Source organism: Drosophila navojoa, chromosome 3 (assembly GCF_054131105.1).
Source record: "Drosophila navojoa isolate 15081-1374.11 chromosome 3, UAZ_NAV_1.0, whole genome shotgun sequence".
Classification (NCBI taxonomy): Eukaryota; Metazoa; Arthropoda; class Insecta; order Diptera; family Drosophilidae; genus Drosophila; species Drosophila navojoa.
Window position 1 is genome coordinate 10,753,816 of NC_142891.1, and position 27,857 is coordinate 10,781,672.

Sequence of the window (27,857 nt, forward strand, 5' to 3'; positions counted from 1 at the left end):
ATGGAATATTTTTTAGCTTTGACTGCATGACAGCTGATTTTTGAATGGCATTTCGAGTATCGATTGCCATCAATAACTGACAATTATTCGCTCCATTAAAAGGATTTGGCTGGAAGACAGAAATGCATTATTAATTTGATAAGCCAAAAGCCACATACTATAAATGATTAAATAAGCTGCAATATATACAAAATATAAAAACAGTAGAAGATATGAATGAACTCATTTTTTTATACTAAAGTGAACTTAATAACATTATGAATGATATCATCATATCAGAAACTTATTTGCTTTTTCCATACAGTCAACTGACATCAATATATTCTTCCCCTCCCCAGTTTAATGCCTTCTATGCTTCCTTAAAAATGTTAAATTGAATTCTACAAATCAAATACATCTACTCTTCTCACTTCATAGGCCAGCATAACTAATAAAGTTCTCGTCTGTCAGCACAAATAACTGTGAACTCTACCCGCCGTAGTCGCTTAACTCTTTCATCTCTATATAACAAATTTGATTTTGAGCTATTCCTAATCTAAATGTCTTCAGTTAACTGAAGTCAAATATTTGCTACAACAATTCTCTAAAGTTTCCATTCAAACAAGCTTTACCAAATTAGCTTTGTTACGGGGCTGGGAAAAAAGAAAACAGAAGAGGCAGAAATAGCAGCACAAGCGGACACAAAAGTAGAGGCAGTAGAAGTAGAAGCAGAACTCCCCAAGCCACAGACAACACTTATATAATAATTAGCCGAATGCTTGGCTTTGCCTTGGCTGCACAGATTCCACTTTTGCAAGCCCAAAACCCAAGTCAGGGTCTGTCAAAGGACGAAGTAGATGTAGAAGTGAAGAAGAGATTGAGGACGAGTTTAAATATTTTAGCAGGCAGGGTTGGCTGGCCGCCCGTCGTCCATTGTTTTATGTGTGGCAGTAAAGGCAGTGATAGAGAGAGAGAGAGAGAGAGAGAGAGAGCTACAGTGGTAGCGGGGGAGTGTAAGAGAAGAAAACTAACAGTAAACATTGTTTCTTTTGCCACCTCCATAGCGTCGCACGCTGAGCTGCCGGCGTGTGGCAACAAAGAAGACGACGATGTCAAATGCCACCGATGGCAGCGTCGTCGACATCGTCGAGAATTCGCAATGCCGTAGCCAGGGGCTGGACATGCCCGACACGTTCCAGAGCTGCGGCAACGAGCCCTGTCCGCACTGGACCAAGGGCGAGTGGACTCTCTGCCATCAGTCGCGCTGCCATGGCCGCAACACGGCCGTGCAACGGCGCGAGGTCCACTGCCGGTATCAGAACGGCAGCGCGGGCACCGCCTGCGATGAGTACGAGAGGCCGGCGGCACGGCAGGAATGCTACAACGAGCGCTGCAAGGGCGTCTGGCGTGTGGAGCCCTGGTCTGAGGTAGGTGGTAATACAACAGCCACAGTCATGGCTATGGCGACGACTATGGCTATGGCTTTGGCTATGGTAGTGCATCTTTTATTAATGTCAATTGCAATGGCTCTCTGCTTTGCTTTCTGTTCGTTCACACAGTGCAATGCGCCCTGCGGTCGTCAGGGCATCAAATTCCGCATTCTGCAGTGCGTCTGGTATGGCAGCCGTCGACCCGCGGGCAATGTGTGCAAGCATCAGCCACGCCCCGCGGTCATGAAGGTGTGCAAAAGTCCGCCATGCCAGTCCAAGGGTAAGTTTCACGCTCCACACTCAATATCCATATCCATAATCGAATTAATCCTGAACAATATATATGTATGTGTGTATGTATTTCATAAACAGTGGGCAAAACTTCGGCTGGCTGTCGTGATAGTTCTCGCTATTGTCGCAATGCCCGCTCAATGGGCCTCTGTCGACTGCATCGCTATAAGGAGAAGTGCTGCGGCTCCTGTCAGCCCCAACTCGAAGAGCTTCAGTAGATCGGACACAGCTTAGAAGTGGACGAAAATCAAGCAAGCAATTACTATAAGTACATGGAGAGTACACTCACTGAACGATATGAATATGAATGAATGAGTCAATGAATGAATCAATGAATCGCTGAATCTATGAATTATTGAGTTATTTATTTATTGAATCATTGAATCAATTCATTTATGAGTCACTAAATCAATGAATTACTGAATCAATGAGTAATTAAGTAATTGAATCTATGAGGAAGGAATCATGAATCAATGAAACTATGAATCAATTATTCAACGAATCAATAACTCCATGAATCTATTATGACTAAGGAAGAGTGCAATTTAGTTGACTTCGATGTGTAAGGCATAGTTAAATGTAATTGGAAGACGCAGATCAATTCGAGTAAAAAGAATGCACAGTAATTTCGTTGAAATTTTTGTCTACATTAATAAGCAACAAATACACAGATGCATCAACATACATATATCTACAGATAATGATAAGCATATACATACATATACATATACAGATATATATACAAATATATGATGTGAGCAAATATTTACAACTATTCGTAAACTAAGCGCAAATTATGTTTAATTATGCCCTGATGCGATCGAAAGCAAAGATCCCCTAAGATAACATAATAATGATATTTCATTATTATTATTATTATAATAGATAAATGTAATTTGTAGCATTTGATTTGCCAGCATTTGATTGGCGGCTTTGCTTTAAGCAATTCCAGAATTAGATACTAAAAGTATTTTGAACAATATTGCAAATAAATACTGAAATACGCAACCAAATCCCAAACAGTTGCAAATTAACAAAATTAAAGCAAAATGAATAAAAAACAGTTAATAAATAAATATAGGGCGGCGCTACTTGGGAAACCGTGGAAAGTCAAGCAACAATTTGCAGTATAGATAACATAACAATCGATATAATGTTAGTGAGCTAATGGAAAATACGAAGACGAAAAAAAAAACTAATACTAATAAATAATAAATAATAAAAATAGAAGCGAAAAGTAAATGTTCCAAACGCCCCCCAAAACACTTGCCATTTGTAACTGTAACTTCAAATAAGACACAAAACTAGCCCAGCAAAATATTGAATGAAATTAATGCACTGTTACCTAATGTGGAAAAACATATTATACAAAAACATAAAATTATTTGTGTATGTATATTTGGTAGGTATTTACCAATATATATACATATATATGTAAAAGTATACAAACTAAATACATTATGTAAATATTCTAGCAAATACTAAAAGCTAAGTTCAGCTAATTTTGTGTTGGAGATCAATTCTGATTAGAAAAATATGTTAATTAACTTATGAAAAACGAAAAACAATTTTCCTCTTGCGCATTTAAAAACAACAGAAAAACAACAAAAGCTATTGAAAATTCAAAAGTCCAGTTATTGTAAATAAACATTTTATTTACACGCATAAATGTTATTAAATATAAATACATAAATATATTTATATAAATATAAAATATTTGTAATTAGTTTATATTTTGTATTAAAAAAAAAAACAACTTGTTTTATATAAATAAATAAATATATATGTATCAACTAAATGCAAAGATAAAACGTAAATCCGTTAGCTGCTAACTAAAATTTATAAACCAAAAAAAAAAAAAAAGAAAAGGAAAAACCAACAAAAACAAATGTTTAAAGCAAACGAAACGAAAATCGAATATTTAACTTGTTAAGTAAAGATTATAAAAAAAAAATTACATACACAAACTAATTAAAATGCATACCATAACCAATGTTAAACATACACAAACATAAAACAACACACACACACAAATACACATGACAATTTACATACACATAAAATAGCATTATATAAAGATAAATAAAATAAAATAAAATAAAACAATGCAAAACATAATATATTAATTATTTTAAGCAACAGCAAAACATTGTAAAATGTAATACGAAAGCAACTGCTTAAATATTGTAAGAACCCGAAAAAAAAACAAGCAAAGTGAAATAACAGAATAAATATTGTTTAAAAATCTTGCAAGAATATGAATTTAGATCTGTTACAGTGTATGTGAGTACGTGTGTGTGAGTAAGCCCTACAGCACTCTCTCACTAGAGTGCCTCCTTGCGCTCATTGCCAGATTCCACTCAAGAAGAGGAGCACAAGACAACACAACAAAGAATGAACAAGAATCTTGTATCGTGATTGAGAGCCGAATCTAGTACAGTAGTGGAAGGTAAATTTAGCTCCCTTCTCTTACTTTTAGTAAACCGTTTTAAATACACTAAAATGAAAGAGAAAAGAACCGTGTTTGGATCGTAAGAGAAGCAATGTGCTTGAGCTGAGCGCTTTCTATGCAAGCTCATGCAATAACGGATCAGTGGCGATATTTGTGGATCGCAATCTGCGAGAATTTAATGAGAACAGCACAGCAATGGCGTGAACGGGACGGCCTATGCATGCATACATATACGCCATGACTGCTGTATGTATTGGCGTAGATGAAGAAACGAATCGTAGGACAACATGAGACTGAAAGCTTTCGAGTGTTTTTCTGGGTGTTAAACTGAGTGCGCACGAGTATGCAATAACGGATCAATGGCGTACATATGTATAAACATACATATATAGATTTCTTGAGAGAGCTGAGGATGAGCCGAGCTTTGTATGAACTCATGCACGCCAATGTATTGGCATATGAGAGAAGGAGAGAAATGGTTTGGTTGTATTAATGCTGCTTGCGATTTCGCATTGTTTTCTTTTTTAACAGCAGCGTTCAGTCGCTCACTAGTATTCGCTAAGGTCAGTCGGTTGCATTTTTGCTAAGCAAATCAGTTTCATACGAGTGAGTATGCTATGTTCTTTATTCTTTAAATTCAGCCAATAATAAATAAAAATTATTCTCAAAAGCTGTCGCTGCACCTGGATTTGACTACGCTCTTCTTCTGATCTTATGCAATTCACCCGCAAAATTATAAGACATATGCTACATTGGAAATATATATTGTAGACCACGTACATAATAAAATGTTTAACGAGCTTTATTTTACGTATTTTGTTAATAAAAAACGAATGTTTGTAAACAAAATATTTAAAATACAAATAAAAACTAATTTTGAGTTCGAAGATCACTATTCAAGGCTTTATATTTATTGTGTAGTATTTTATTGGAACAAATAAAAACTGGTATTAAAAATAAAATCACAAAACAACTTTACCAATGAAAATAAAAATTTTTAAATGCCAAAACTTTCAATCAAGCTAAAATTTGTTTTGGCATATCGCTCAACGTTTGTATTTTAGTAATACAAAATAAGTTTCAAGGGGTCATTTTACAGACATCAAAAATACAAAAATCATTGCCTATCTTCACGGGGCAGCCGACGCTGATTCAATTCGTCGTCAATTTTGCCCGAAAATCTGGTCGAAGTACCAGGCGAACAGAAACGCGAATCAGTGGATTACAGTGTGACAAATGTTAAATTTCTCAATAATGTTAACTAACAGAGTGGATCGTAAGCTTGCTGTTAATTAACAGCACTCAATAGTTGAGTGATTTTAAGTTAAGTCAGCTGCGCAAATAACAGAAACAGAAAACAGAATAAATAGGCTTCATTTATTTGATTTCATTTAGCAATTTATTTTTTAAAAATACTACGTCTAAGAGCGTGATTTTTATTATTTGTTTGAAAGATTTGAAAAATAACAATTTATAAATAAATTATTTTACAAAATTCAACTCTTTCTACTTAAGAGCTTCGGCAGTAGCTTGACCAGTATCAGTGAGTGCAGGGCATTCCGTATGAACTCATAGCCCAGGAAGAGAAAGCGCCCATGCTGTTTGGGAGTGCCAAGGCGCAGGATATAGTTAAGCAACTCTACAATAGCAATGCCAACAAAGCGATGTGAACATTTCGAATCGTAATTTCTTCTGCAAGTAAAAGTAAAGACAATATTAATGCAAATATAAATATAATACAAGAACTTATAGACATACAGCTGCGCCACAGGTAAGGCAAGAGCAACGCCCATTAGATTGCCCAAATCTCGTGCCAGCAGAAAGATGGGACTGCTCTCATGTCGCATGTATGTGGGCTCGGCGCACCATTTAAAGGCCTGCAGAAAATGTAATTTAATAATCGAAAACACTGCAATTGAGACTCTTCAAGCCACTCACCTGCCGCACAGACCAATGCGGATCAATGTCCAGGTGTAGCTTAAGAAAGTAAACGGCGACGGCGAGGCAGCCAAGCAGCAGAACCATCAACACTGGCCAACTACATCGCTGGGCATAGAGGGATTGCAAATGCCTCTGGCAGCTGGCCAAGAGACTTATCGCCAGATAAGTGGACAAGAGGCACTGATGCAGATACTCGGTGGCCAGATAGAGGCGACTCAGCCACATGCTCAAGATGCAGCAGCCAATCAGGCCGTACATGGCTAGCCGCCAGCCGGAGCAGCGACTCTTCATGGGCAGATGCATGCTGACCACGATTAGCAGAGCCGTCCATGCCATGCTGTGGGCACATGGCAATCCGCCGCTCGTCTCGCAGCTCAGATCGTGACTCTGCAGGGCGACGCTCGGCCGAATGGCGTACTCATTGGCAAAGAGCTCACGCAGGCGCCAGAGGGGTCGCCAGTCCGGATAGATCCTGCGAATGAAGTTCCATTAAACGACAATTACAATAATTTTGCAGCTGCAGCACTTGCCACTTCTCAAACGAGCTGACGGCACTGACCAAACTCAGCGCGCAGACCAGATGCGTGAGCAAATCCTGTCCACAGATGCCCAGCAGAGGTATCAGCACATTGAACAGATTGCTGGGCTCCAGGTAAACGCTGATAAAACGAAAGAGGGGCTCCGCCATGAACAATCTGCAAGCAATGTATGTATATATATTATAATACATCGGATTTGCCTGTGATCCCCCATTGACTTGCCTATCCTGAACCCATTCGTTGATGTGCAGCTCCGCATCGAGTAATTTGTGGTAATAGTCCGCCGTTAGGCGCAGCACATCCAGTTCCATTTAATATTTGTGCTGCTTAACTAGAGATTTAGTTAATATTTAGCCCAGGATATGTGTTTACCGTGCGAATCCTGTTTCCATTGCAAGTTGCCAGCAAACAGCTGTAAATGACGCAGGCGCATGATCTGCTTACAGTGGAGGCATACAATATTGAGCATAGCTAGTGGTAAACTGCTTGTTTGCGTAGGGTGTAAAACTGCTTGGTGCACTGCTTAGCAAGCTGTTTAAGTGACCAAAGAGTTTGTTATCGTTAAATATAATTGAATTTTGTATTATTATTAAACTATTTGTAAACGTGACTATATATTTTTGTGTTAGAAAAATCATTATTAACAGATGTGGCTTAGTATTATAATACCAAGCAATTAGTATTATTACGATATTTTTAATTACATACGAAGTTACCAAATTTTTTTTTTTATAATTTATAAATAATGATTTTTCTTATACAAAATAAACAAAGGTATAAAATTATGATGGAATATACTATTTTAATTATACTAAATACTCATTAAATTATTTTGTCCAAGTATTATGCATATTTATGTTTATCTGAAATGAAAAAAGAAATATATGTAAATAAATATAATAAATTAAATATTGTACAAAAATCTTACTTACTTATGAACAATTCAATCAACAAGCAACTCTCTGAGCTATACAATGATTAGTTAATAATTTCCAATAGATACGCTCTCCTACAAACCTGAAATTTGTGCGTAAATAATTCTACAAATAAAAGTGTAATATAAATATACATATACATACATAAACATTATACATATATACATATACATACATAAATATAACCATCATATACAAATAAACTCCCAATGTACATACATTCATTGTTTCAATTAAATTGTAAATTTTAATAAATAATGCGAACGGTTTACAAAAACTGATAACAAATCATATTTTCAATAAATACACATATACATATACACATACACATACACAAGCATATGTATATTAAGTTAAAGGGCCGCTTTTTTCTGCTTTTATTTTTTCATCCTCTTATTGTTGTTGTTGTTGTTGTTGTTGTGATTGTTGCTAAATATCAATGGAAATTTTCATAATGCACTAAATTGTAGAACATGACTAATTTATGAAGTTACAGATTACGTGAGAGACATTTGTGGCTAGATAGGGACTGGGTCGTAGGGGGCGGGGCAGGTGAAAATTAAATTCGCTTAAATGCTGAATGAATGAAATTAAATACTATGCGTATAATATTCGTAGAATAATCCTTTATGTGTGTGTGTGTGTGTGTTGTGATTTTTGTAGTTGGCAGATAATTGTAGAGCTGATGAAGACCTGGGCTCGCGCTTAAGCCTTAACCGAAATTCTCGAAATGATGTATGAAATAGGGCAATTTGCGTGTTTTGTTCACTTCATCACAGGCGGACATGACGCTCTTTGTTAGCGGCCTGGGGCCACAAGAGAAGACGCCTATTTTCGAGACCTGTAAAAGGAAATTCGAAAATCCATTAAAATTTCGCATAGTTAAATCGAATTTCGGACAACTCACATAGGAGTGCTTCTTCTGCACAAACTTGAGAAAGCTGGACATGTCGGGGCGCCCGAAATGATTGACAGCCTTGAGACCCGTGAATATGGATGTCTTTGAGAGGCGCTGAAAGTGATTCTCACAAATGTACTAGAAGTAAGAGAGAAAAGCTCAGTGAGAAATTGATCCAGAAGTAATATAAATTCTCGACAGCTCACCAGCATAGTTGTACGCAGATCGAATTTGTGGAAGAACTGCGTGATGAAGATGTGTATCTCCAGCACATTGGTCACATCCTTCTTCTCCACGTCGCGCAGCACATCGATGAACCACTCAAAGTGCTTGTGCGATGGACAAATCCACAGGAAGTAAACCTTCTTGCAGGCCACGCCGGAGTAGCGATTCGTGCTGGTGCCAAAGACCAAATCGTTTAGTATGGAGGCATAGGGCGTAACGCCAATGCCGCCGCCCACCATGACGGCCACCTCGAACTTGTACCAGTCCTGGTTGCCGCCACCGAACGGGCCCTCGATGCGTATCTTGGGCTGATCCTCCGGATTGTAATTGCAGGGATCGAAATAGTTGCGCAGCTTCCATGTCCAGGGTCCCTGCGCCTTAATGTGACAGCTGAGGAAGTTCTCGTGCGGCGCCGAGGTCAACGTGAAGCTGTGCATCTCCTGTGGCCGGAAGGCGGTGCAGGAGAGACGCACCCATTGCCCCGACAAATACTTGAGATTGGGCGGCCTATAGAACTTGACCTTGATCACATCCGAGGGCAGCAAGTCCGTGTCAATGACATCCAGTGCCATATACTTGGTGCGCAGCGAGACAATCTTGTCCAGAGTGTAGATAACTCCCGGCCCCAAGAAGAACATCCAGAAGCGTGGCGGACCCGTCAGACGCGCCAGCCCATGTATCAAGCTCAGCAAATAGAGCCCAATGTAGAGCGTGTGCATGTTCCAGAAGAAGTTGTAGGCTCTCTTGCGTATTGTCGGATGGGCGAACACAAAAATGACGCACATGATGATGAACAGCAGCACGCCCGTGGTTCCGGTCACCGTTTGGAACAGCCAGAAGGTAATGTCCGGCTTGTAGTCCGAGGCGAAGTGCACCTCACGCGTCAGGCAGCGCAGATTCTCGTGCGACTGTGTGGACACATGGTAGAAGTTAACGATGTGCCCCACCGTATGCAGCACCGAGAAGAACAGCGCCGTGCAGGCGGCAATCTTGTGGAATTGGATGTGCGAGTCCAATGGAATGTACTGCTGAATGGGAAACTCCTTCAGTTTGGTAATGAGATTTCTGCAAACAGAAGACAAATTTGATTTGGGTATTATATAAAAGAATATATATATAATCTAGATTTCAATTCGAGTGTCAGCTCTCACCTCGACATTGTCAGCAAGAGCAGCGAATAGCAAAAGGAGAGCGAGGCAGCAGATCCGCGCGTAATGGCAATGCCCACGCCCATAATGTGACGCAGATCGGTGTGCTCGGCCATGAAGGAATAGTGTATGAAACGCTCCACGAACAGAACAATCGTAACCACATAGAATAGGAATAGATAGAAGATATTCTGGCGGTTCTCCTCCAGAAACGTAATGTACGCGTCCCACTTGGCGAGCAGCCAGTGCCTTGGCTTATCCTGCATGGGCTCGATATTGAAGGAGGTCATGCGCGCTACATTTGTGGACGTGTCCAGGAAGTTCTGCTTCGCTCCCTTGCAGTCCAAGCCGATGGCAACAAAGTCGCCCTTGTACTCCTTCATCATGAGCTTGAAGTCCTGATAGGTCAGATGATTCTTGTGCTCGAGTCCCACGTCCTGGAACATGCCATCGATCAGCTCGGTCACCTGATCATCGCCCAGGCTGGTGGTGCGCGCAATCTCCACCAGCGAGCGCATCATTTCGCTCAGTTCGCCCTTGTCGATGACCCCGTTGCGATCATTGTCGCACATGTCGAAGATGATGCGCAGCTTGTCGTCCGTCTTGCCGCGCGAGAAGAGCACCACGGTCTCGAGAAACTCCTGGAAACTGATTCGCCCGTCCTGATCCTTGTCCACAATGTTGAACATCTTGCGCACAAACATGTCGTTCGGCTTCATGCCCAGCGCGGCCGCGAATTCGGCCTTGGACAGACTGGTGCGCATCACAGTCATCACCTCGCCATCGCTCGATGCGTCCGAGCGACGCCTGCGCTCGCCCGGCCGCAAGCCAAAGGTGAGCGCGTAGGCCTCCCTAAAGAAGTACTCGAGCCGCTTCTGGCGTCGCTCTCGAGTCTCCGCTCGGGCCAGCATGATGTCACGATTCACCTCCATCAGGGTCAGTTCCTTTTTGTGCAGCAGCAGGAAATCCTCCAGCTTCTTGACAAACTTGCGACGTGCTCCATACGACTCCAGCTCCAGCACGAGGTCATGGTCGCTGGGCACACGGAGCAGCAGATAGGGCTTCTTTTTGATGTGATTGGTCGCCGACTCCTCCACACTGACAACGTCCACGTGCTGCAGGTTGAATGTGCGCAGCTTCTCTCCCTTGCGATCCACCGTATAGATGGCCGCCTCGGGTCCGAATTTGACTGTGACCAGACGCTTGTGGTTCGCATGCAGCCACTCACGCGCCAACATCTTGTCCACGGAGCCCTTTTGCTGCGGAGCACGCAGCGCCTCCTGGCGTATCTTCAGCTTGCGCCGTTTGCTGTTCTGCAGCTTCACCACACAATAGCCGGCAGCGGCACAGAGTATGGGCACAAAGCCAAGGAAAACACACACATAGATGAACATCAGCTCCGATCCCGAGAAGTAATCGTAGCCCTCCAGATAGTTGCACGGCTCCAGCTCTGTGGCATTCAGCTGCATGGGCTGCGGACAGGGATCACCGGTGCGCCACATAAACACATCGCGCTGTATCTCATCCTCGGCTATGTCCGTGCTGTTTATGATGATGTCCCACAGCGTGATCTTACGCAGCTCGGCAATCTCCTCGGCCGTGAAGATGCCATTGCGTTCGTTCTCGAACCAGAACCGATCCGAGTCACGCAAGCGCTGAAACTGCTCCTTGATCACACTACTAAACAGCTCGCCCGGCTGGCCATAGGACTCCAGCATGCCGCCCACATAGACATCCACATCGTCCAGCTGATTGTTGTAGGCCTCCTTGAGCATGCTGCGAGTGGAATCAATTTGGATTTGGATCAGCAAGAAATGTAGACTAAACTCCATTTCGTACTCACTCCAAGAGTTCGGGTTGCGCCTCGAACAGCTGGGGATTGATGTCCGTCCAGGTCTTATGCCTACGCAGGCCGTACGCTTCTCTGGCTGTATTATAATCGGGCAAACCGTTATCACGTCCACGCATTATGTTCAGTGCGCCCAGATCTCGGCGCGTAAACTCCATGGGCCCGAACAGCTTATCCCGCACATCTGAGCACAAAACTGGATCTTCGCGCTCGGAAATCTGCGATGCAAGGCCCATCAGCACCTCCTCCACGCTCGTGTCGGTAAAGAAACCCTGCAAGCAAGTTAGATTCAATAACTATTTATGCAAAATATTTGATTATATAAATGTTTATATAGTTACACTGGAGTCCCACCACGTGGAGCACAAACGTATGGCCGGATAGCCCATAGGCGTCTGCTTGAAATTACATTCGCCATCGCGCCTATAGATGCCCGGCGGTATCATGGTATGGCCAAAGCGAAAGGCAGCCGCCTGAAAGATGTGCCCGATGCCTGGATGCACGTCCTGCTTGTAGCCCTCATACGGCGGAATGGAAGAGCCCAGAAATGCCGGCAGATACTCATAGACGATGACATTCTGCAGACTGGCGATGACCGTGTGCCGGGCACGCTGAAAGATATCCTCGTCACACCAAGTGGGATTCAATCGCTTGATGCGCTGCGCCAGGGTATTATGCCAGCGCAGGAAGAGTATGGCAAAGGAGAGCAGGGCAGGATTTTGATTTGTGCGCGGATCACCCAGCACTGCAAATATGAAATGGGAATCAATTTAGTATTTACTTTACTAGTATTTCTCGTACTTACAGAACAAACGTTCCGGGCTGAGCATTTTCATGACATTCGGCACCGGATTATTGAAGAGCGGCACTCGCATCGTATTCCGTACGGGCAGCTTGCCATCCTTCTGGGTGAGCAGAGTGCCATTGTGAAAGGATCGCATGGCGTTGAGCCATGCCTCGGAGGTGCTGTAAATGAAACTGCCATCAATCCAAGCAGTCATTTGATTTATCTGCGGAGTAGGTTTTATTGTCGACATTTGTACACCAGTTTGGCAAAGGCTAATCACTAAACCAACGCCCACACACTCAACACCCACATGCTCACACCCACCTGTTCCCTTGGCGCATTCGGACTCTGGCCCGTGCTGCGATCATAGGCCGCCCTATGGAACGGTATATATTTATCGCCGCGACACTCACGATCGTACATCTCATCGCACTTCTCGATCTCGATGCGATGCATCTCGATGGGGCAACCGGACTCGGACGCCATCACAATCTCATTGGCCACCACCTGCCCGAAGAACGCCAGCAATGCAGTTCGATTGAACTTCGAGCCGAGACCATCGCGTCCCCGCATAAATAGACGACTCAATCGCCTCGTCGACGGCCGATTGGCACCTGCCATCGAGTAAACTCCGTCTGAATACGAGGGCGGTGCTTTGCGCACCAGATGGCTGTCTGGAAATAGTTTTGAAACGTTCAGTATTCACTCTATGCAAATCGTTTGTCGTGTCAATGCAAATAGCTGCGATTAAACGTGGCAAATCTAATTTAAATCAGGGTGCCGCCCTCTAAGCAAATACATTTAGAAAGTTGTTGCATTTACATGCTTAGATAATATTCTATTAATATCATATTCTATATTGCACCTACCCACAGAGCCCCAGTCGGGATGGGCCAGATTGTTGTACCAGCCGTCGTAGCGCTGCTTCTCAGTCTGACTATACATTTTCTCTGAAAATTAAAAGAATGTCAAATATAAGAAATTTATTATAAATGATATTATATAGTAAATGTGTAATAAATTTAATTAATATATAAAAACTGTTGAAAGTTTTAATTTTAATTATAATAGATAGGCTTATATTGGCAGATATTGATTTTTTCCAATAAGAATTTATAAACACAATTTATTTTTATTAATAATATGTGGTAAATATAATATAATACATTTGTTAAAATTCAAAATAAATAGTAAATATTATAAATTTAAATACACACAATTTATAAAGAGAAATTGAATTCTAGCATATTATTAAATATTTATATATTTATGGACTTTAACAAATTAATAATGAATTGATAAACAAAATTTCATTGAATAATTGTAAATGCAAACGAAATGACAAAAAAATGCGTGCGAAAAACCCCCTCCGATCAGACCCACTGCTCGTAAGCAACTGACCTGCATTACTCGATAAAATCGCGGTCAAGCAAAACATTTACACCAATACAATAACAACTCAATCTTCCAGAAATTCCCACGCTCTTGTCAATACGATTGATAGAGAAATGCCGAAATGTGGATCTACTCAATTCATAAAGCACTCAATTTCCAATTGACTACTTAAGAGTTTCGCTTGCCTACTTGTGGATTCTATTGTTCTCTCCCTTTGCTGCAGTCATTTTTAATACACGTGCGTGTGTATGTATGTGTTTGCTGAGCTCAGCGCAAAGAGCAATTCTGCAAATCTCTTAATAGAGACCAAGAAACATAATCCGATTTATGCACTTGGTATTTATTCAATATATTTATAGCTTAATAATTTAATTTCGTAAAACAACTATTACTAAATAAACAAACAAATAAATAAATAAAAATAAATAAATAAATAAAACATTTAATTGAAGACAATTTAATTTATTTTGCAACCATATTTAGTTTGTATATTTATTTTACTCCTTAATAAGTCACAAATCACAGTTTATACATCGAATTGGTCGCACTTTTGTAGTTCTTGCCATGATCTCAAAATATATGAAATTAGTGTTATTTAATTATTTACATTTATGTTATAGAAATGCCAATATTGGAAATTTTAATTAAACTAATGGCATTTGCTTTAATGACATCAAAATGCCAAAATCTTACGAACGTTAAGCTGCCTGTAAGCAAAATAGTTAGCCAAAACAAAAAAAAAGCAACCACAATGCATTTAGCCAGCGTTTGGAGCGACTGCATTCTTGGCCAACTATTTGAGATGCTGACAACTTTTTCTCGTTGTCTAATTAAGCCGCAAAAGATGAAAAAGAATTTTTGGGCTTCATTAGACGGTTGAGTTTTTGGTCAGAATGACTATATGGCTATATGGATAGTGTTAATTGATTTTAGATAAAATTAAGTCATGCTTGAATTTTTTCTACACCACGGAATTATTAATAAAGAGGGTATATTGATTTTCTGAAAATTTACGTAACTCTAACAGGTGTCTATATATTAATAAATTATTATTAACAATTAAAAACGCTCATTCGATATCCACTTTTTCCAGGGTATTTTCTAGTTACAACATATAGTGGTTTTTCGTTTTTCGTTTTTCATTTCGACTAGCGCTCAAATCGGCAACCAATTAACAGTTAACAAATAGATTTCATTGTCGCATATAATTTTTATATGTCAATGAATCAAAAGCTTTTTGCTTGGCGCCTTTGACAAATTGTTTGGGTCAACATTTTGACGATATCGCATAAATATATATGTGAGTTTAGGTATAGATCCAGCCATAAATCACAATATAATAGAGATACTCGGTAGTATGTAGATATTATCAGATATTCTGCCAACAGATTTCCGGCTGCGTAAAACCTTCAGATAAATGGAGTATCAAACTTTTGTTGTTTATAGTTAATTTGAATGAAAATAAAAATCATTATTTATTTCAATAGTCAAGGTTTGCTACTTCATTGCGAAAAGGAGACTAAAGAGCAGAAGTAAAAGGGAGCTGATAATCAATCGGTTATCATTCAATCTTTAAATCACAAAATCAAGTTAGTAGGAGGGCTTGATGGGCTGATTGATCTACTGATTGACGCTGCTTAAATTAAATATATCAAGTAAAGGAACCCGATCCGAGCAACTACAATCTGACTTAACAATGTCACAACATGTACTTAAACTAAATAAATTTGCATACATTTAATTTAATATAAACACACAAAAGTAAGTGTACAACGTATCACATAGCATAAAAATGTGTATTGCGTGCCAGGTCCGATAACAACAACGGCTCGTAAGCAACTGACCTGCATTACGCAAAATGTGCGTGTGTAAGCTAAGCACTAATACTACAATACCTCGAATAGGCACTCTGCTCTTCCCTAAATTCCCACGCTCTTATTATCCACAACTTTGACACACAAATTCCCACATTACAATCCACTCAGCTTTTAGGTAAGCGCTCTCTTCAGCTTCCACTAGTTGGCAACGTCTTTCTAGTTCTGTGCGCCTTGTGGATTCTATCGTTTTTTCCCTTAACTGCACTCAGATATGTACACACATACATACATATCTGTAAGCATTGGCGAGCTAAGCCTAATGACCTTCCATTGATCTCTTAAATCGAATAAAAACCATAAGCACATATACATACATTTGTAACAAATAATATATGAGTTAAGCCACTGTAATCTTTACTCTCATTCATTAATTAATAAGAATTATGATTGTATATAAAACACAAAATATAAAATATTTTTAATACATACATATACTACTCATACATTTTAATGAGATAAGATTTTTATCAATATTAGTTAATTAATTCTATTTGTAAGCAAAGAAAAATCACTCAATCAACTCGCCATAATCGCCATTAGCCCCAATGCTAAAACAGTTCAAGAAGCACTCAACTATAAATATGTTCCCACGCACACACACCATTCAATCCGTAAGAAAGTGCCGAAGTGCAAGACTTCATGTGTGTGCTTGTGCTTGTGTTTACTTGTGTGTGCGTATGGGTCTCATTTTGCCTCTCAGCTACGATCCAAACTATGCTATGTGACTCTCATGCGCTGTGCTGTGGCTTCTGTTCTTTTTAAGTGAGTGTCTTATGAATATGAAGACTATTAAGAAAGCGCCCAATCGAACTCTCAATGACTGGAGTTCATACAAAACTTAAGTTCCACTCGTTTGCTCAATATAACGTCCACAAGACACTCAACTATCGAAGTTACACTCCAAGCTTCGCAAATGCATTGAGTTATTTTGTACTTTGTGTTTACTTAAATGAGTGAAAGTTGTGTGAACTATTAGACAGGCGCTAAACTCTGAGTATCTACTCAGATAATCTCTCAATTGCACTAAAGAGAAATAGAGGAAATATTTAGTGTATTATTTGTGTCAAATGTCAATTGGTTTTGCTTGACAAGAATCATAACAATCATCATTATCTGCCCATATATATTGCTCTATTATGGAAGCATCAGGTAATAGGGGTAAAATGATTACATCATGCTTTTTACACAACAATATTGTTGTAGAGTTTGTCGGAAATGTAGACTAGTTTGGGTACTTATTACGTTTTTAATGGCTCCGTGTTTAACAACTGATGTATGTACTTATGGGGGTGTTTATCTAAAACCTACACTTTTCAGGTCTTTACACTAAAAACTAAACAATTTGTTTTCACATGACTGCAAGAGTATCGTACTTTTATTTAGTTCAAGGCTTTTAAAAGTTTCTCCAGCAATTTGAGCTCACACATTAACACTATTCGTATACAGATAATGTGTTTATATATACATATATATGTATTTATAGATTATACACGAATATTCATATTATATAGGGATAGCCCAATTGCAATAAACCATCTAATTGACCAATGTCACGCATTGGACCTGCGCATGAAAGTGAAAGACGAGCAAAAAGCAAAAATCAAAAGACTAAGAAAACGAACGTGAAATCGTTGACGTTAGAAAAGCTAAAAGCAACAACAACAACAGCAATGACAATAACAACAACAACAATAATAATGCGATAAATGATGACGAGCCGAAACGTAGCGATAGCAACAACAGTTGCCGTTTTATATAAGTACTATATATGTATGTAGATACATACATAGATGTATGTATAACATGTATTTATAAATATATATATTTATAAATATATATATATATATATATATATACTGTGGATGTATATAAATATATACACTGCAAGAAATTATTTATAAATTTGCTATTTATATATTTTTATATATATATGTATGTATTTTTTTTTTTTTTTTTTTTTTTTTTTATATATATATATGTATAATATAATTATAATTTATAATTAATTATAGTTTTCATTTTTTTGCTTGAAGAGAAAATTTTTGTTTTACATTTTTATTAATATATAATTTTTTCACGTCGATGGCCCTCGTAGCTAGCACGTTTAATAATTTTTAGATTTATATTTTTTTATATATTATCTAATAAATAAATAATAATAATAATAATTTTTTAGTCTATGCGAAAATATATTTTTGGTAAAATTTAGCTGACATGTAAAAAGTACAAATTTTAAATTATATATACTCTTGATCAGGATTAACGGCATATTAGAAACTTGATATAGCTTGAATATTTAACAAAAGTTTTACTTTTTAAATAATTGAAAACTTATCCTTTAACCTAATTAAAGAGAAAAAAAAAAATGGTTCAAATTTAATTGGTACAATATATTAAATATATAAATATATTTGTATATATTTGTATATATTTTAGGAATCATTTAAATAGCATATAGTTTCTTGAGCTCCCTTTTCTTAAATCTTATTCACTCATACGCAACTTTTTGTATATCCCTTAAAATTAGCGACAGAATTATCTAAAAAATTTTAGCACTGCAGAATATAGGGTATTTTCTAGCATACGTTTATTTTGTAGTCTTGTCTTTTTTTTTATTTTTATTTATTTATTTTTTTTTTTTTTGTGCATCCGTGGTATGTCGTGAATGTTTTTCCAAACATATTGTGCCAAAGTTTGCTTTCGAGCTATGAAGCAGGTGTTTGCCTCTGGCATTCCAAGCTCACCAACGCAATAAATATATATGTATGTGTATATGTGAATATTTATATATGTGTACAACATATATAGACATAAAGTCAGCTGAGTCTTCCGATGAGTAAATCTTCGGTAGAATTATTACAGCTGCTGTTGTTGTTGTTGTTGTTGGCGTTTAGCTAGCTACGTTTTTGGTTAACCGGATCTGATTCTGAATGATTGTTGCCGCTCTGAGCTCTGCGCCTCGACGCTGGCTCTGGCTCTGGCTCTGACTCTGTGCTGTTTAAATATAGATTCTCATCGACGTCGTCGTCGTCAGTTGTTGTTGCCATCCATCATTCCCCACACACACACACACATGTATACATATATATGGTTGCACACATGTACACACGTGCGAGCATTGCTCTCGAAAATGGCACAAAATATAGTCATTATCCGTATTGTTGTTGTTGTTGCTGTTGGAGTTTCTGACTCTGCGCTGTCAACGTCATGATTTTAATAGTTGTTTTCGTCTGAAAACGATTTGAGCGCATCTTTTGTTTCATTGTCAAAATAAAACGTTTGGCATTTCGAGTGGGTTAAAAAATAAAACACGAACAGTAAATAATTAAAAAAAAAATAATAATAATTAAACAGCAAAAATTCTTCAATTTTTGTTTGCTACTAAATTTGTCAGTTTTTTTTTTTATATTGTTGTTAACTATAATAAATGCCTCAAATCCCATGCTTCAGTTTGTTTTGCGAATCGCGGCCGTTGCCATTAATTATTAAAACGGGTTTGCAGAAACCATCTTTATAGTGGGTGTTTCGCGTTAAAAATATAACTAAATAGAATTCCATTTGTGACTAAGGCAGACTCTGTTTTAGAAGAATCAATAAATACAATTTGAATAAATTTAAAATAAATTTTAAAAATATATTTAGGTCATTAATTATGTATGAAAATAATATAAAATATTATTTAGTTGATGCATTAATTTTGAAAGTATTTTATATTGCTGACAAAGTGTTTTTTTTTATTTTTTATAAAAAGTATAGCAGTAGAATATATATACATATATATATATTTAAAAAAAATATTTTTTTTTTAATTTCTTTTTAGTAAGTCCAATATATTTTTTAAATGTATTTTATTATAGACTCGGATAGCCAGCTTAAAAATAAGTTATGACGCATATAACCATTGAAGAGGCGATAAATAATTACAATTATTTTTGATCAATTTATCTAATATTTATTTTATATTCAAATCATATTTAATGTATTTGTGTGGGTATTAAATTTTAGTATTCTTCATTTTATTTATTTATTTAATTTATTTCATACATATTTGTATATAAGGCATCACACATCGTGCACTTTTGCGCTTTTAATTTGTGATTCACAATATGCATATATTGAGGTGAAAAAAAAAGAGTTAATTTACTAATTAGTGCATAAATAAACATCTGTAGCTTAATGCCACTTGGTTTGCATGGCGCTAAATAAATACAAATAAATTAAGCAAATAAAAACAATTTAAGATCGAGTTTCAAAGAATGCTTAAAATAATAAATAAATATTCAATTCAATTTAAAAGTCTGACATCTGCAAATATTTCAAGTGCAAAGAAAAGTGAGACTCGATTTACATATTTGAAATAATTTAGCCAATAGAAACAGTTTGTCATTGCTAAATGGCAAACAAAAATGTTAATCGGGCCAAAATATTGTTAACAAACGGGGCGTGGCCCATTAAAGCCCTGACCGCTGCCCAATCAATTTAAAAGTCAATTAAAGCAATCGCTCGACGGTACAGAAAACATTCAGCTCAGATTCAGTAAATATGTAACTAGTAAAAGTCTTCTAGCTGAGACTGCTCGACTGGAAGATTACCTGCACCTTACAAAGAACTTATACTCTACTCTATTCAAATTACGCTTAAGAAACTAACTAAAATTATCGATTATCGTCGATTATTATCGATAAGATGATAGGGGATGACATAAAGGTAAAGATAAATTAGAAACTCGTACTACATGTAACATTTCAAGTCTCTAACTGTTGTGATCTACGACATCTCAGCTCCTCACCCTAGAATATATATCAGCTTTACATATTACCTGCTCTTTAACAAAACGAATATACTCTGATTTCCCAACTTCAAACATGTTCAGGGTATAAAAAAGTTTAACTGGCTTAGTCTATCAGCTATAAATGCTTCAGTTAGTTAGCATTTATTTATTTAATTTTATTCTGCTCTGTATTGCTCACGCATTACGCAACATTTATGGCATTCTCAGATCTTAACTGGCACAATTTAATGCGTAATTTGCACGCATAAAATAACATAAAAATCAATTGAAATAAATTGCGACAGTTATCGGCGTGCCAAGTGTCCATAAACAACTTTTGCAAATTAGTTTATAGAATTACACAAGATTTGCAAACGGCAAATAATGATCAAATTATGTATATACATTTATATGTTTATAGATACATAGATGCAGATATTTGCATTATTTGAAAAGTAGTTCTGGAAATTTTATTCATAAAATTTCAAGAATATTTAGTTCGTATTCCAAAGCTAGCTAGAAACTATGATGTGAAGAAATATAAATAAATATTTAACGAGTGGAAGCTACAACATTCTTTTACAAATCTATAAATTGTCATTTAATTCTATGTAGCCCTCCCTATTCATATAAAGTTAAGGAATTTGAAATTAAAAGTTTAAGCAAGCGGTAAAATCTGGTTATGCATAACTAAAACTTGATTTATTAGGGTTTATTTGAATTTGGATTAGCATTCTTAAGTCTAATTCAATATATTATAAGCTAAAATAAACAAAATATTAAAAAAATGTAACTAAGCATTAAATCCTTTATTTTGTAAAATTTAATATTTTAATATAATTTTTTTATTTTTTTATATTTATTTAATAATTTTTTTTTATTTTTATTATCTTTTTTATAATAACTATTTATTTTTATTAATAATTGTATTTTCTCTTTTATTTTATCTAATATTTATATAAATATATTTAATTTTTTACATTAAAATTTCCATATACATATATATTTTGTCTATTGAAATATCAGATTTTACCTTAAACCCATTTTTCGCTCATGATTTAGCAATCATTTTCATACCTATTCTAAATATGCCCTCTTATTTTAATCAACACTAACTAACTAAATGCGCTCTTCTGCTTAGTTAAGCACTAAATGATCACACATTAGGCTGATACTGAAACCCGGAACTTTCGAACTCTAATTATGGGGTCATTCAGAAGAGACGTGCTAACCAGCACACATTCGTATACATATGTATGTATGTACGTATGTATGGCTGTTAGCTGCTTTTGACTAGTTGAGCATTAGCAAAGACAAATATCCATTTAATGTTCCTGCCCCTCTAGGCAAATTGATTGCAATTACAACAAAATAAACCCATCATAATGACAGAATCGGTTAACCAGTTAACATTTTGGTTTGACGTCATACGCGTGCATCAAAACTATGGGGCGCAGGAAGGTGAATGGGGGGGGGGGGGGATAGACAGACAGATAAAGCTCTCCCAAGTCTCGCAGTGTCTCTCTACGCTGTCTGGTTGATTGACAGCATATCGGCAGACATGTCGAGATCTCGTGGCATCGACTGACCGATAAACTCGAAGCGAATTGGCTCTGCTAATTTATTATGCATGGGCAATAATACGAGTATTTCCTTAGCTATCGATTCGCCTCTCTCTCTGTGCCTCTCCCTGCCTCACTCTTTATCTAGCTTGCTGCTTCTCTTAGTTGCCAGTAACAGATGTTGCAGCCGGCGGTCACGTACATTGCCTCGCGTATAAACGGTTAGTTTTGTGGGTGTGGACCAAGTCAAATGTCAATGCACGCCCAAGCAGCAGCCAACAAGCCAGATAAAGATTTATTTCCTCTCTCTCGCAATTTCATGGATCATTTTAATTTATATAGTATTTTCGTTGAAATGTTTTATTTATTTTATTTTATTTTATTTCATTTTTTTATTATTTTCTTTTGATTTTTGCTAATCATTTGATTTATGCACGGATCGTTAGCTTCTCTGTTGTTGTCGAGCATTAATGAAATTATTGCAAACAATGTGCATTATTATCCATTGTTTATAAATTTATTTACATATATACCTATGTGTATACATATTTAGAAGCCTCGCCCCCTCCACATGTGGTAAGGCATTGGGATCGCTTGATCTGTGTAAACGATTTGTTTTCCTCCTTTCTTTGCCAATTTCATTATGCTTACCCCCATTAGCGATTGCGGTTTGTTTCGTTTGTGTAAACATTTTTTCAAGATGTTATATTAAATTATTGTTATTTGTATATTTTTTTTTTTCTTACTAAACACGAACAAATTTCACATTGAATCTTTCAAATTTGTTATAACAACAATAACAATACTTTGTTATTGACTCTTGTTGGTTGTTGATCACTCATTAGCGTGAAAGTTGAGTGGAAGCTTATTTATATACTTTTAGATTTATTTGAAAGTAAAGTAAATAAGTAAATATACAAAGTGGTTTTATGGAGCATTACAGTCCAATATTATGCGAAAACTAATTTCTAACAAATATTATACTCAAATTCGAGTCGTGTTGATTTTAATATATCTGTAAATTAATTACACAGTAATTCTGCAATGTGTAGATCGAACACTATATTGATTAATAGCGATCAAATAGGATGAATTATTGAAACAAAAATGGAGCACAACGATAAATGTTAAATTCTTTTGCATATCATAAAATAATTTGAATTTAGGTCCCAGAAATTATATTTTAATCATATATCGCATAGTTGATTTTATTATATATATTTATAAATACAAAACCAAACTGTCTTCATTCAACTTGCAGTTATTATTAAGATATAAGAGAGATATACATTTTCAATATTCGGAAATAAATTATGCCTATTCAGCTAATCGGCAATATATTAATAAAACTATTTTCAGTATATTTGATTTAAAAAAGGTTACATTTAGCTTTTAGACTAATTTATATTTTTCAGAATTTTACAAATTCATAAAAACAAAAAAAGAAAAAAAAAAATAAATAAATAAAAAATATTTAAAATATGAACATTTTTATATTCCCTAGTTAAAACTATTTTTGTATATTTTTTTGACACAGAATCTTTTATGGTTCTGTTATTTCCCAGTTGTTCACAAATTTATTTTAAATTTGAATCGGTAATAATGTTATTTTATGTTTTTTTTTATATATATATTTTTGGACTTTGTGTACGATTAGTTTTTCTTCTTTTCATATTTATTCTTTTTTTTTAAGTATATTTTTGTATGTTAAATTTCTTCAATTAATTTAAATTTATTTTTATTTCATAGTATTTATAAAATATTTTAGTAAAATATATATATATGTATATATATATTTTTGGACTTTGTGTACGATTTTTAAGTATATTTTTGTATCTTAAATTTCCTCAATTATTTTAAATTTACTTTTATTTCATAGTATTTATAAAATTATTTTAGTAAAATATAAACAAATAAAGCACCGAAATTCCTAACTTGCTTTATATCCAATCAGTTTGGGCACTCTCTTGCGTATTTTTAGCCTAGTTTACTCCTATATATGCAAAAATATACTTTGCCATTTTTTTTTTGTTTTTGTTTTTTTTTTTTTTTTTTTTTTTTTCATCTCATTTATGACAATGGAATTTCGTATGAAACTTAGACTAATTGAATTTGTTTTGTTTGAGGCATATGCAAAAAGTACTCACCATAACAATGCACAAAGCCCAGACTGAGGCCCAGACTAATCAGCAACAATAGGGGGGCTAATGCCCTGGGCGTTAGACGCAATCTCCAGCTAGGCGGGAGTCGCGTTGAGTATGAATATTTTGATGCCCGCTGTTGGGGCACGCTTGTAACACTCATATTTTTATAGCCGTAATAATGTGAGCTATTGTTGTGAGTAAATTTTGTATTTTTTTATTTTTATTTATTATTTTTTTTTTTTTTTTTGTAGCTTGTCGGATTGATTGTATTGTGAAATTAATTAAACAAAACTATGTATAACACACTGAGGGAAAGGGGATCGATTGGATTGGATTGGTTTAGCTTCAGGCGCTACAATTTTGCATCATATATATAGTATATATTACTTAATCTCTGTATATACATATATATCGATTATCACACGCCACATTGGCTGACTTTCAGCGTTTGCTCATCTTTTCCACGAAAATTTCCGAATCAGCACTGAAAATATGCAAAACTTTAGTAAAGAAAACTATTGATTCATTTAAAAACCAATTTTTGTGAGTTTTTTTTTTTTTAAAGCCGTCGATTCTTAGTCAACAAATTTGTCACTAGGATTTTTGTTGTTTATTTAAATAATTTATACCGTTACGGAATACACGTTTTATTTATTTATTTATTTATCTTGAAATTTGCATACGATCTCTTGATGCTACATATATGAGAATTTGCTTTTTATTGGCCATTCGAACTTCGAAATGTTTGCCCAGTTGTTTGACTTCATTTCGAATACGGTGTTAGGGGGTGTTAGAACTTGAGTGAATCCGAAAGTTGGAATAGCAGTTGGCAATGAAAACATATTCAAAATAGATAAAGGAATGCATATCCAGGTATCGCATATTATACATATATTGTTGGGAAAATTACATATTATATAATATTACAAACAAATGATATTTTTGCTGCTAAGATTTCAAAGACTTAAGAGTCTGTTGGAATGAGGAATATAAGAATACTTTGTATCGTTATATCAAATTTGTGTTTACACTGCTCAAAACAGCTAAGTATATATAAAAATACATACAAGCATACATATGTATCTATATGATCTACATTTAAACACTTCAAAAAGATTTTGTGTACATACATATATATGTATGTATGTAATAATAATTCCAAAAATATCTCAAGCAAACTAAAAGCTCCATTAAATACCACTTAACGAAACAAAAATTTTACAGCATTTAGGTGCATTATATTTTACAATGGAACAAAACAATATAAATAATTAAAAAAAAAAAACAAAAACAAAGACAAGAAAAAGACGGAAATCAAAACCGCAATACAAAAGGCTTAAGTAAATGACGAAATGGTTCGTTAATGTTTCAAATTAATTATATTGCATAAAGTAAGGCAAGACAGCAAAAAAGGGAAACAAGCAATAAGTTTAATAAATGCAATGGATACAACAAAATAAATTGCAAAGCGTGAAGAATTTGAAAAATCATATACATACACACAGTTATGTATGTTTGTGTGTGTGCGTACATACATACATACATATTATAAACGGAATTACCCACTAAACAATTGACCTTCTGCGGGCTTACAAGCAAAACCGACAAATGTCCGTCCATTAGTCATAATCGACAACAGAGTCAGAGAGACGTCGAGAAAGAAGCCGAAAAAAATACAGACTACAGCAACGACAACATAAGCTGAAAAAAAAAACCATTGCACAACTGCAAACAATTAACAATTCCATTATAATAACAACAACAACGACAGCAGCAGCAGCAGCAGTAGCGGCAGCAGCAGCAAAATCATAAAACCAAAGAGACACCCAAAAAAGAGTTATTTTCTATACAAAAATTATACAGCAGGCATTTGCTTAGTAACTGTAATAAGTAGCCAATGAGCGAGAGAGAGAGAGCGGATAGATAAGTGAGAGCGCGCAAGTAAGAGCGGGCGAACGTGAGAGCTGTAGCAATAGAAATGCAAGAAAGCGTGGAAGAGTTGAAAGACTTAATTATAGTGGAATGTAAAGAAGATAAAAGAAAACCAAAAATTATGCGGTTTTCGACAAAGGCTGAATAATTGCCAATTAAAAAAAGAATCGAGTGATCAAACGATTTCGTCCTTAGCTCAAGCGCCACTGCTCTCTTCTCTCTTCAGCTTCGACGGCTGCTCATCTTCTTCTGCTGCTGCTCACATTGCCTAGGTGCTTGGCAACTATTTAAGTTCTTGGACCAAATTGAGCTCTTGAGGCCCTGGGAATCTATCGTGTCTTTAAGTCAACTAGTTTATAATAATTTGTATGCAAATCTCTAAAAGATATAGTCAAAGACCTGATTTATAAGCTTGACGCGGCGATGTTTGCAACTTTCATTTTATTTTATTTCCTTATTTATTTATTTTTATTTCGTTTTTTTTTTTTTTTTTTCAATTATCTTGTACACTTATGACTTTTGCACACACATTTAACCGTTAGTTTTGCACTTCCGCTATGTATTTCATTTTCGTACTTGAAATTTTATTTCGGTTTCGCTAATAATTTTCAGTTTAGCGCAAAAATTGCGCAAGCGACAAATAAGTTTTGTGAATTGTTTTTGGTTGTTGTTGCAACGACGAGGCGGAGAGTGGGAAGAATGTGGAGAGGAGGTTTAAAGTTGACGAAGAAGATGATGAAGTAGAAGGAGAAGAAGTAGCCGCAGCAGCCGCAGAAATAAACACGAATATAAATTATATTCATGAACGAAAACGTACATAAGCAAAAGACAAGAAGACGACGCTCAAAGCGAACAAAGCAGAGTCGAAAAGGCACAAACCGAACACACAACGAATTTGCGTGTGCGTAAAAGAGATGGCGAACCGACGAAACGTCGACCCAAAAAAGCAACAGTAACAACAACAGCACAACCAAAAATGAAGCAACAACAACAAACAACTTGAAGACTATTTAAAAACATTGCAGCGGGTGGAATATTTTGTTGTTGTTTTTGGTTGCTTAGTTTTTCTTCCTATTTGCAGTTTTCGACAAACAATTTCAACTATTTGCCATCCACACATAGCTCGGCTCGTCATTTTGCATAGATAAAACGCACAGCACACAAATTATAATAACGGTGAAGACGTAGCCGAACCGAACGAGTCAGCAACAACCAGCAACAATTGAAGACGACACGACAAACGCATGCGCGACACGTTTACATTCACTCTCACTACGAGCGTCGTTTGCTCGTCCCCACGTCGCGCTCACCAAGTTCGCCCATACAGCAAGGAGAGCGCCAAACGTCCGTAGCCGCCAAGAGTTCGTTGAGTACTGAAATATCTGCTGGTGCCTGGCACCTCAGCTGGGCTAGGGAGCAAGCAGCACGCCAGCCGCTGTGCCACCAAACACTGTTAATCGACCTCCCCTCGCGCTCTTCAAAGAAACCGGTCGAAGACAACGCCGCTGTCTTTAAAAACGCTAGTGTGAACTGTCTCTCTCTCTCTCACGCTCTGTCTCTGCCTCACCGTCTCCACTTCTCTCTTTCTCTCGCATTATTTGTTCACAGTTTTCATCCCCCCACCGGGTAGGCTCATGCTCCATTTCGTTGTATGAGCTTGATCTCCGTCTCCAGATCCGTTTTTAAATGAGTTTCGTCATTT

At 36.5% G+C, this 27,857-nt stretch overlaps 3 protein-coding genes across 10 annotated transcripts in view; 1 reads left to right on the forward strand and 2 right to left on the reverse strand.

The window, feature by feature from the left end:
• Window positions 1–3,589, forward strand: part of nolo (ADAMTS-like no long nerve cord) — a 92,183-nt gene extending 88,594 nt beyond the window's left edge. For all 6 annotated transcript variants that reach the window (XM_089256818.1, XM_089256813.1, XM_089256814.1 and 3 more), the window contains 3 exons: window positions 1,044–1,406; window positions 1,539–1,689; window positions 1,782–3,589. In XM_089256818.1, the coding sequence (XP_089112944.1) occupies window positions 1,044–1,406; window positions 1,539–1,689; window positions 1,782–1,918 (651 nt within the window). In that variant the 3' untranslated portion in view covers window positions 1,919–3,589. The remainder of the gene's footprint in view (window positions 1–1,043; window positions 1,407–1,538; window positions 1,690–1,781) is intronic.
• A 2,029-nt stretch (window positions 3,590–5,618) lies between these two features.
• On the reverse strand, window positions 5,619–7,111 carry G6P (Glucose-6-Phosphatase). The gene is made up of 4 exons (XM_089258288.1): window positions 6,624–7,111; window positions 6,091–6,565; window positions 5,911–6,029; window positions 5,619–5,844 (listed from the first exon to the last, which is right to left on the reverse strand). The coding sequence occupies exons 1-4, from the start codon at window positions 6,941–6,943 to the stop codon at window positions 5,649–5,651; spliced, it is 1,110 nt and encodes a 369-aa protein (XP_089114414.1). The 5' UTR covers window positions 6,944–7,111; the 3' UTR covers window positions 5,619–5,648.
• Window positions 7,112–7,791: 680 nt separating this feature from the next.
• On the reverse strand, window positions 7,792–27,618 carry Duox (dual oxidase). Of its 3 annotated transcripts, none has more exons than XM_030388498.2 (11): window positions 27,466–27,618; window positions 24,227–24,707; window positions 13,344–13,424; window positions 12,799–13,148; window positions 12,493–12,697; window positions 12,029–12,432; window positions 11,682–11,959; window positions 9,842–11,614; window positions 8,672–9,755; window positions 8,475–8,603; window positions 7,792–8,408 (listed from the first exon to the last, which is right to left on the reverse strand). In XM_030388498.2, the coding sequence occupies exons 2-11, from the start codon at window positions 24,381–24,383 to the stop codon at window positions 8,280–8,282; spliced, it is 4,590 nt and encodes a 1,529-aa protein (XP_030244358.1). In that variant the 5' UTR covers window positions 24,384–24,707; window positions 27,466–27,618; the 3' UTR covers window positions 7,792–8,279. The 3 variants fall into 3 exon arrangements, with proteins under 3 accessions (XP_030244358.1, XP_089112936.1, XP_089112937.1); XM_089256810.1 differs by having other exon boundaries at window positions 24,227–24,528; window positions 27,466–27,531; XM_089256811.1 differs by having other exon boundaries at window positions 24,227–24,408; window positions 27,466–27,516.
• Window positions 27,619–27,857: the final 239 nt, after the last annotated feature.

Coding starts and splice junctions, on each gene's coding strand:
- G6P (XM_089258288.1), bottom strand. CDS start 6,943: ATGGAACTGGATGTGCTGCGCCTAACGGCGGACTATTACCACAAATTA. Junction 6,566..6,623: donor GTCAGCTCGTTTGAGAAGTG/GCAAGTGCTGCA, acceptor CTTCATTCGCAG/GATCTATCCGGACTGGCGAC. Junction 5,845..5,910: donor GCCTTACCTGTGGCGCAGCT/GTATGTCTATAA, acceptor TTTTACTTGCAG/AAGAAATTACGATTCGAAAT.
- Duox (XM_030388498.2), bottom strand. CDS start 24,383: ATGAGTGTTACAAGCGTGCCCCAACAGCGGGCATCAAAATATTCATAC. Junction 13,425..24,226: donor GGGCTTTGTGCATTGTTATG/GTGAGTACTTTT, acceptor TTTAATTTTCAG/AGAAAATGTATAGTCAGACT. Junction 11,960..12,028: donor CCACGTGGTGGGACTCCAGT/GTAACTATATAA, acceptor ACTTGCTTGCAG/GGTTTCTTTACCGACACGAG.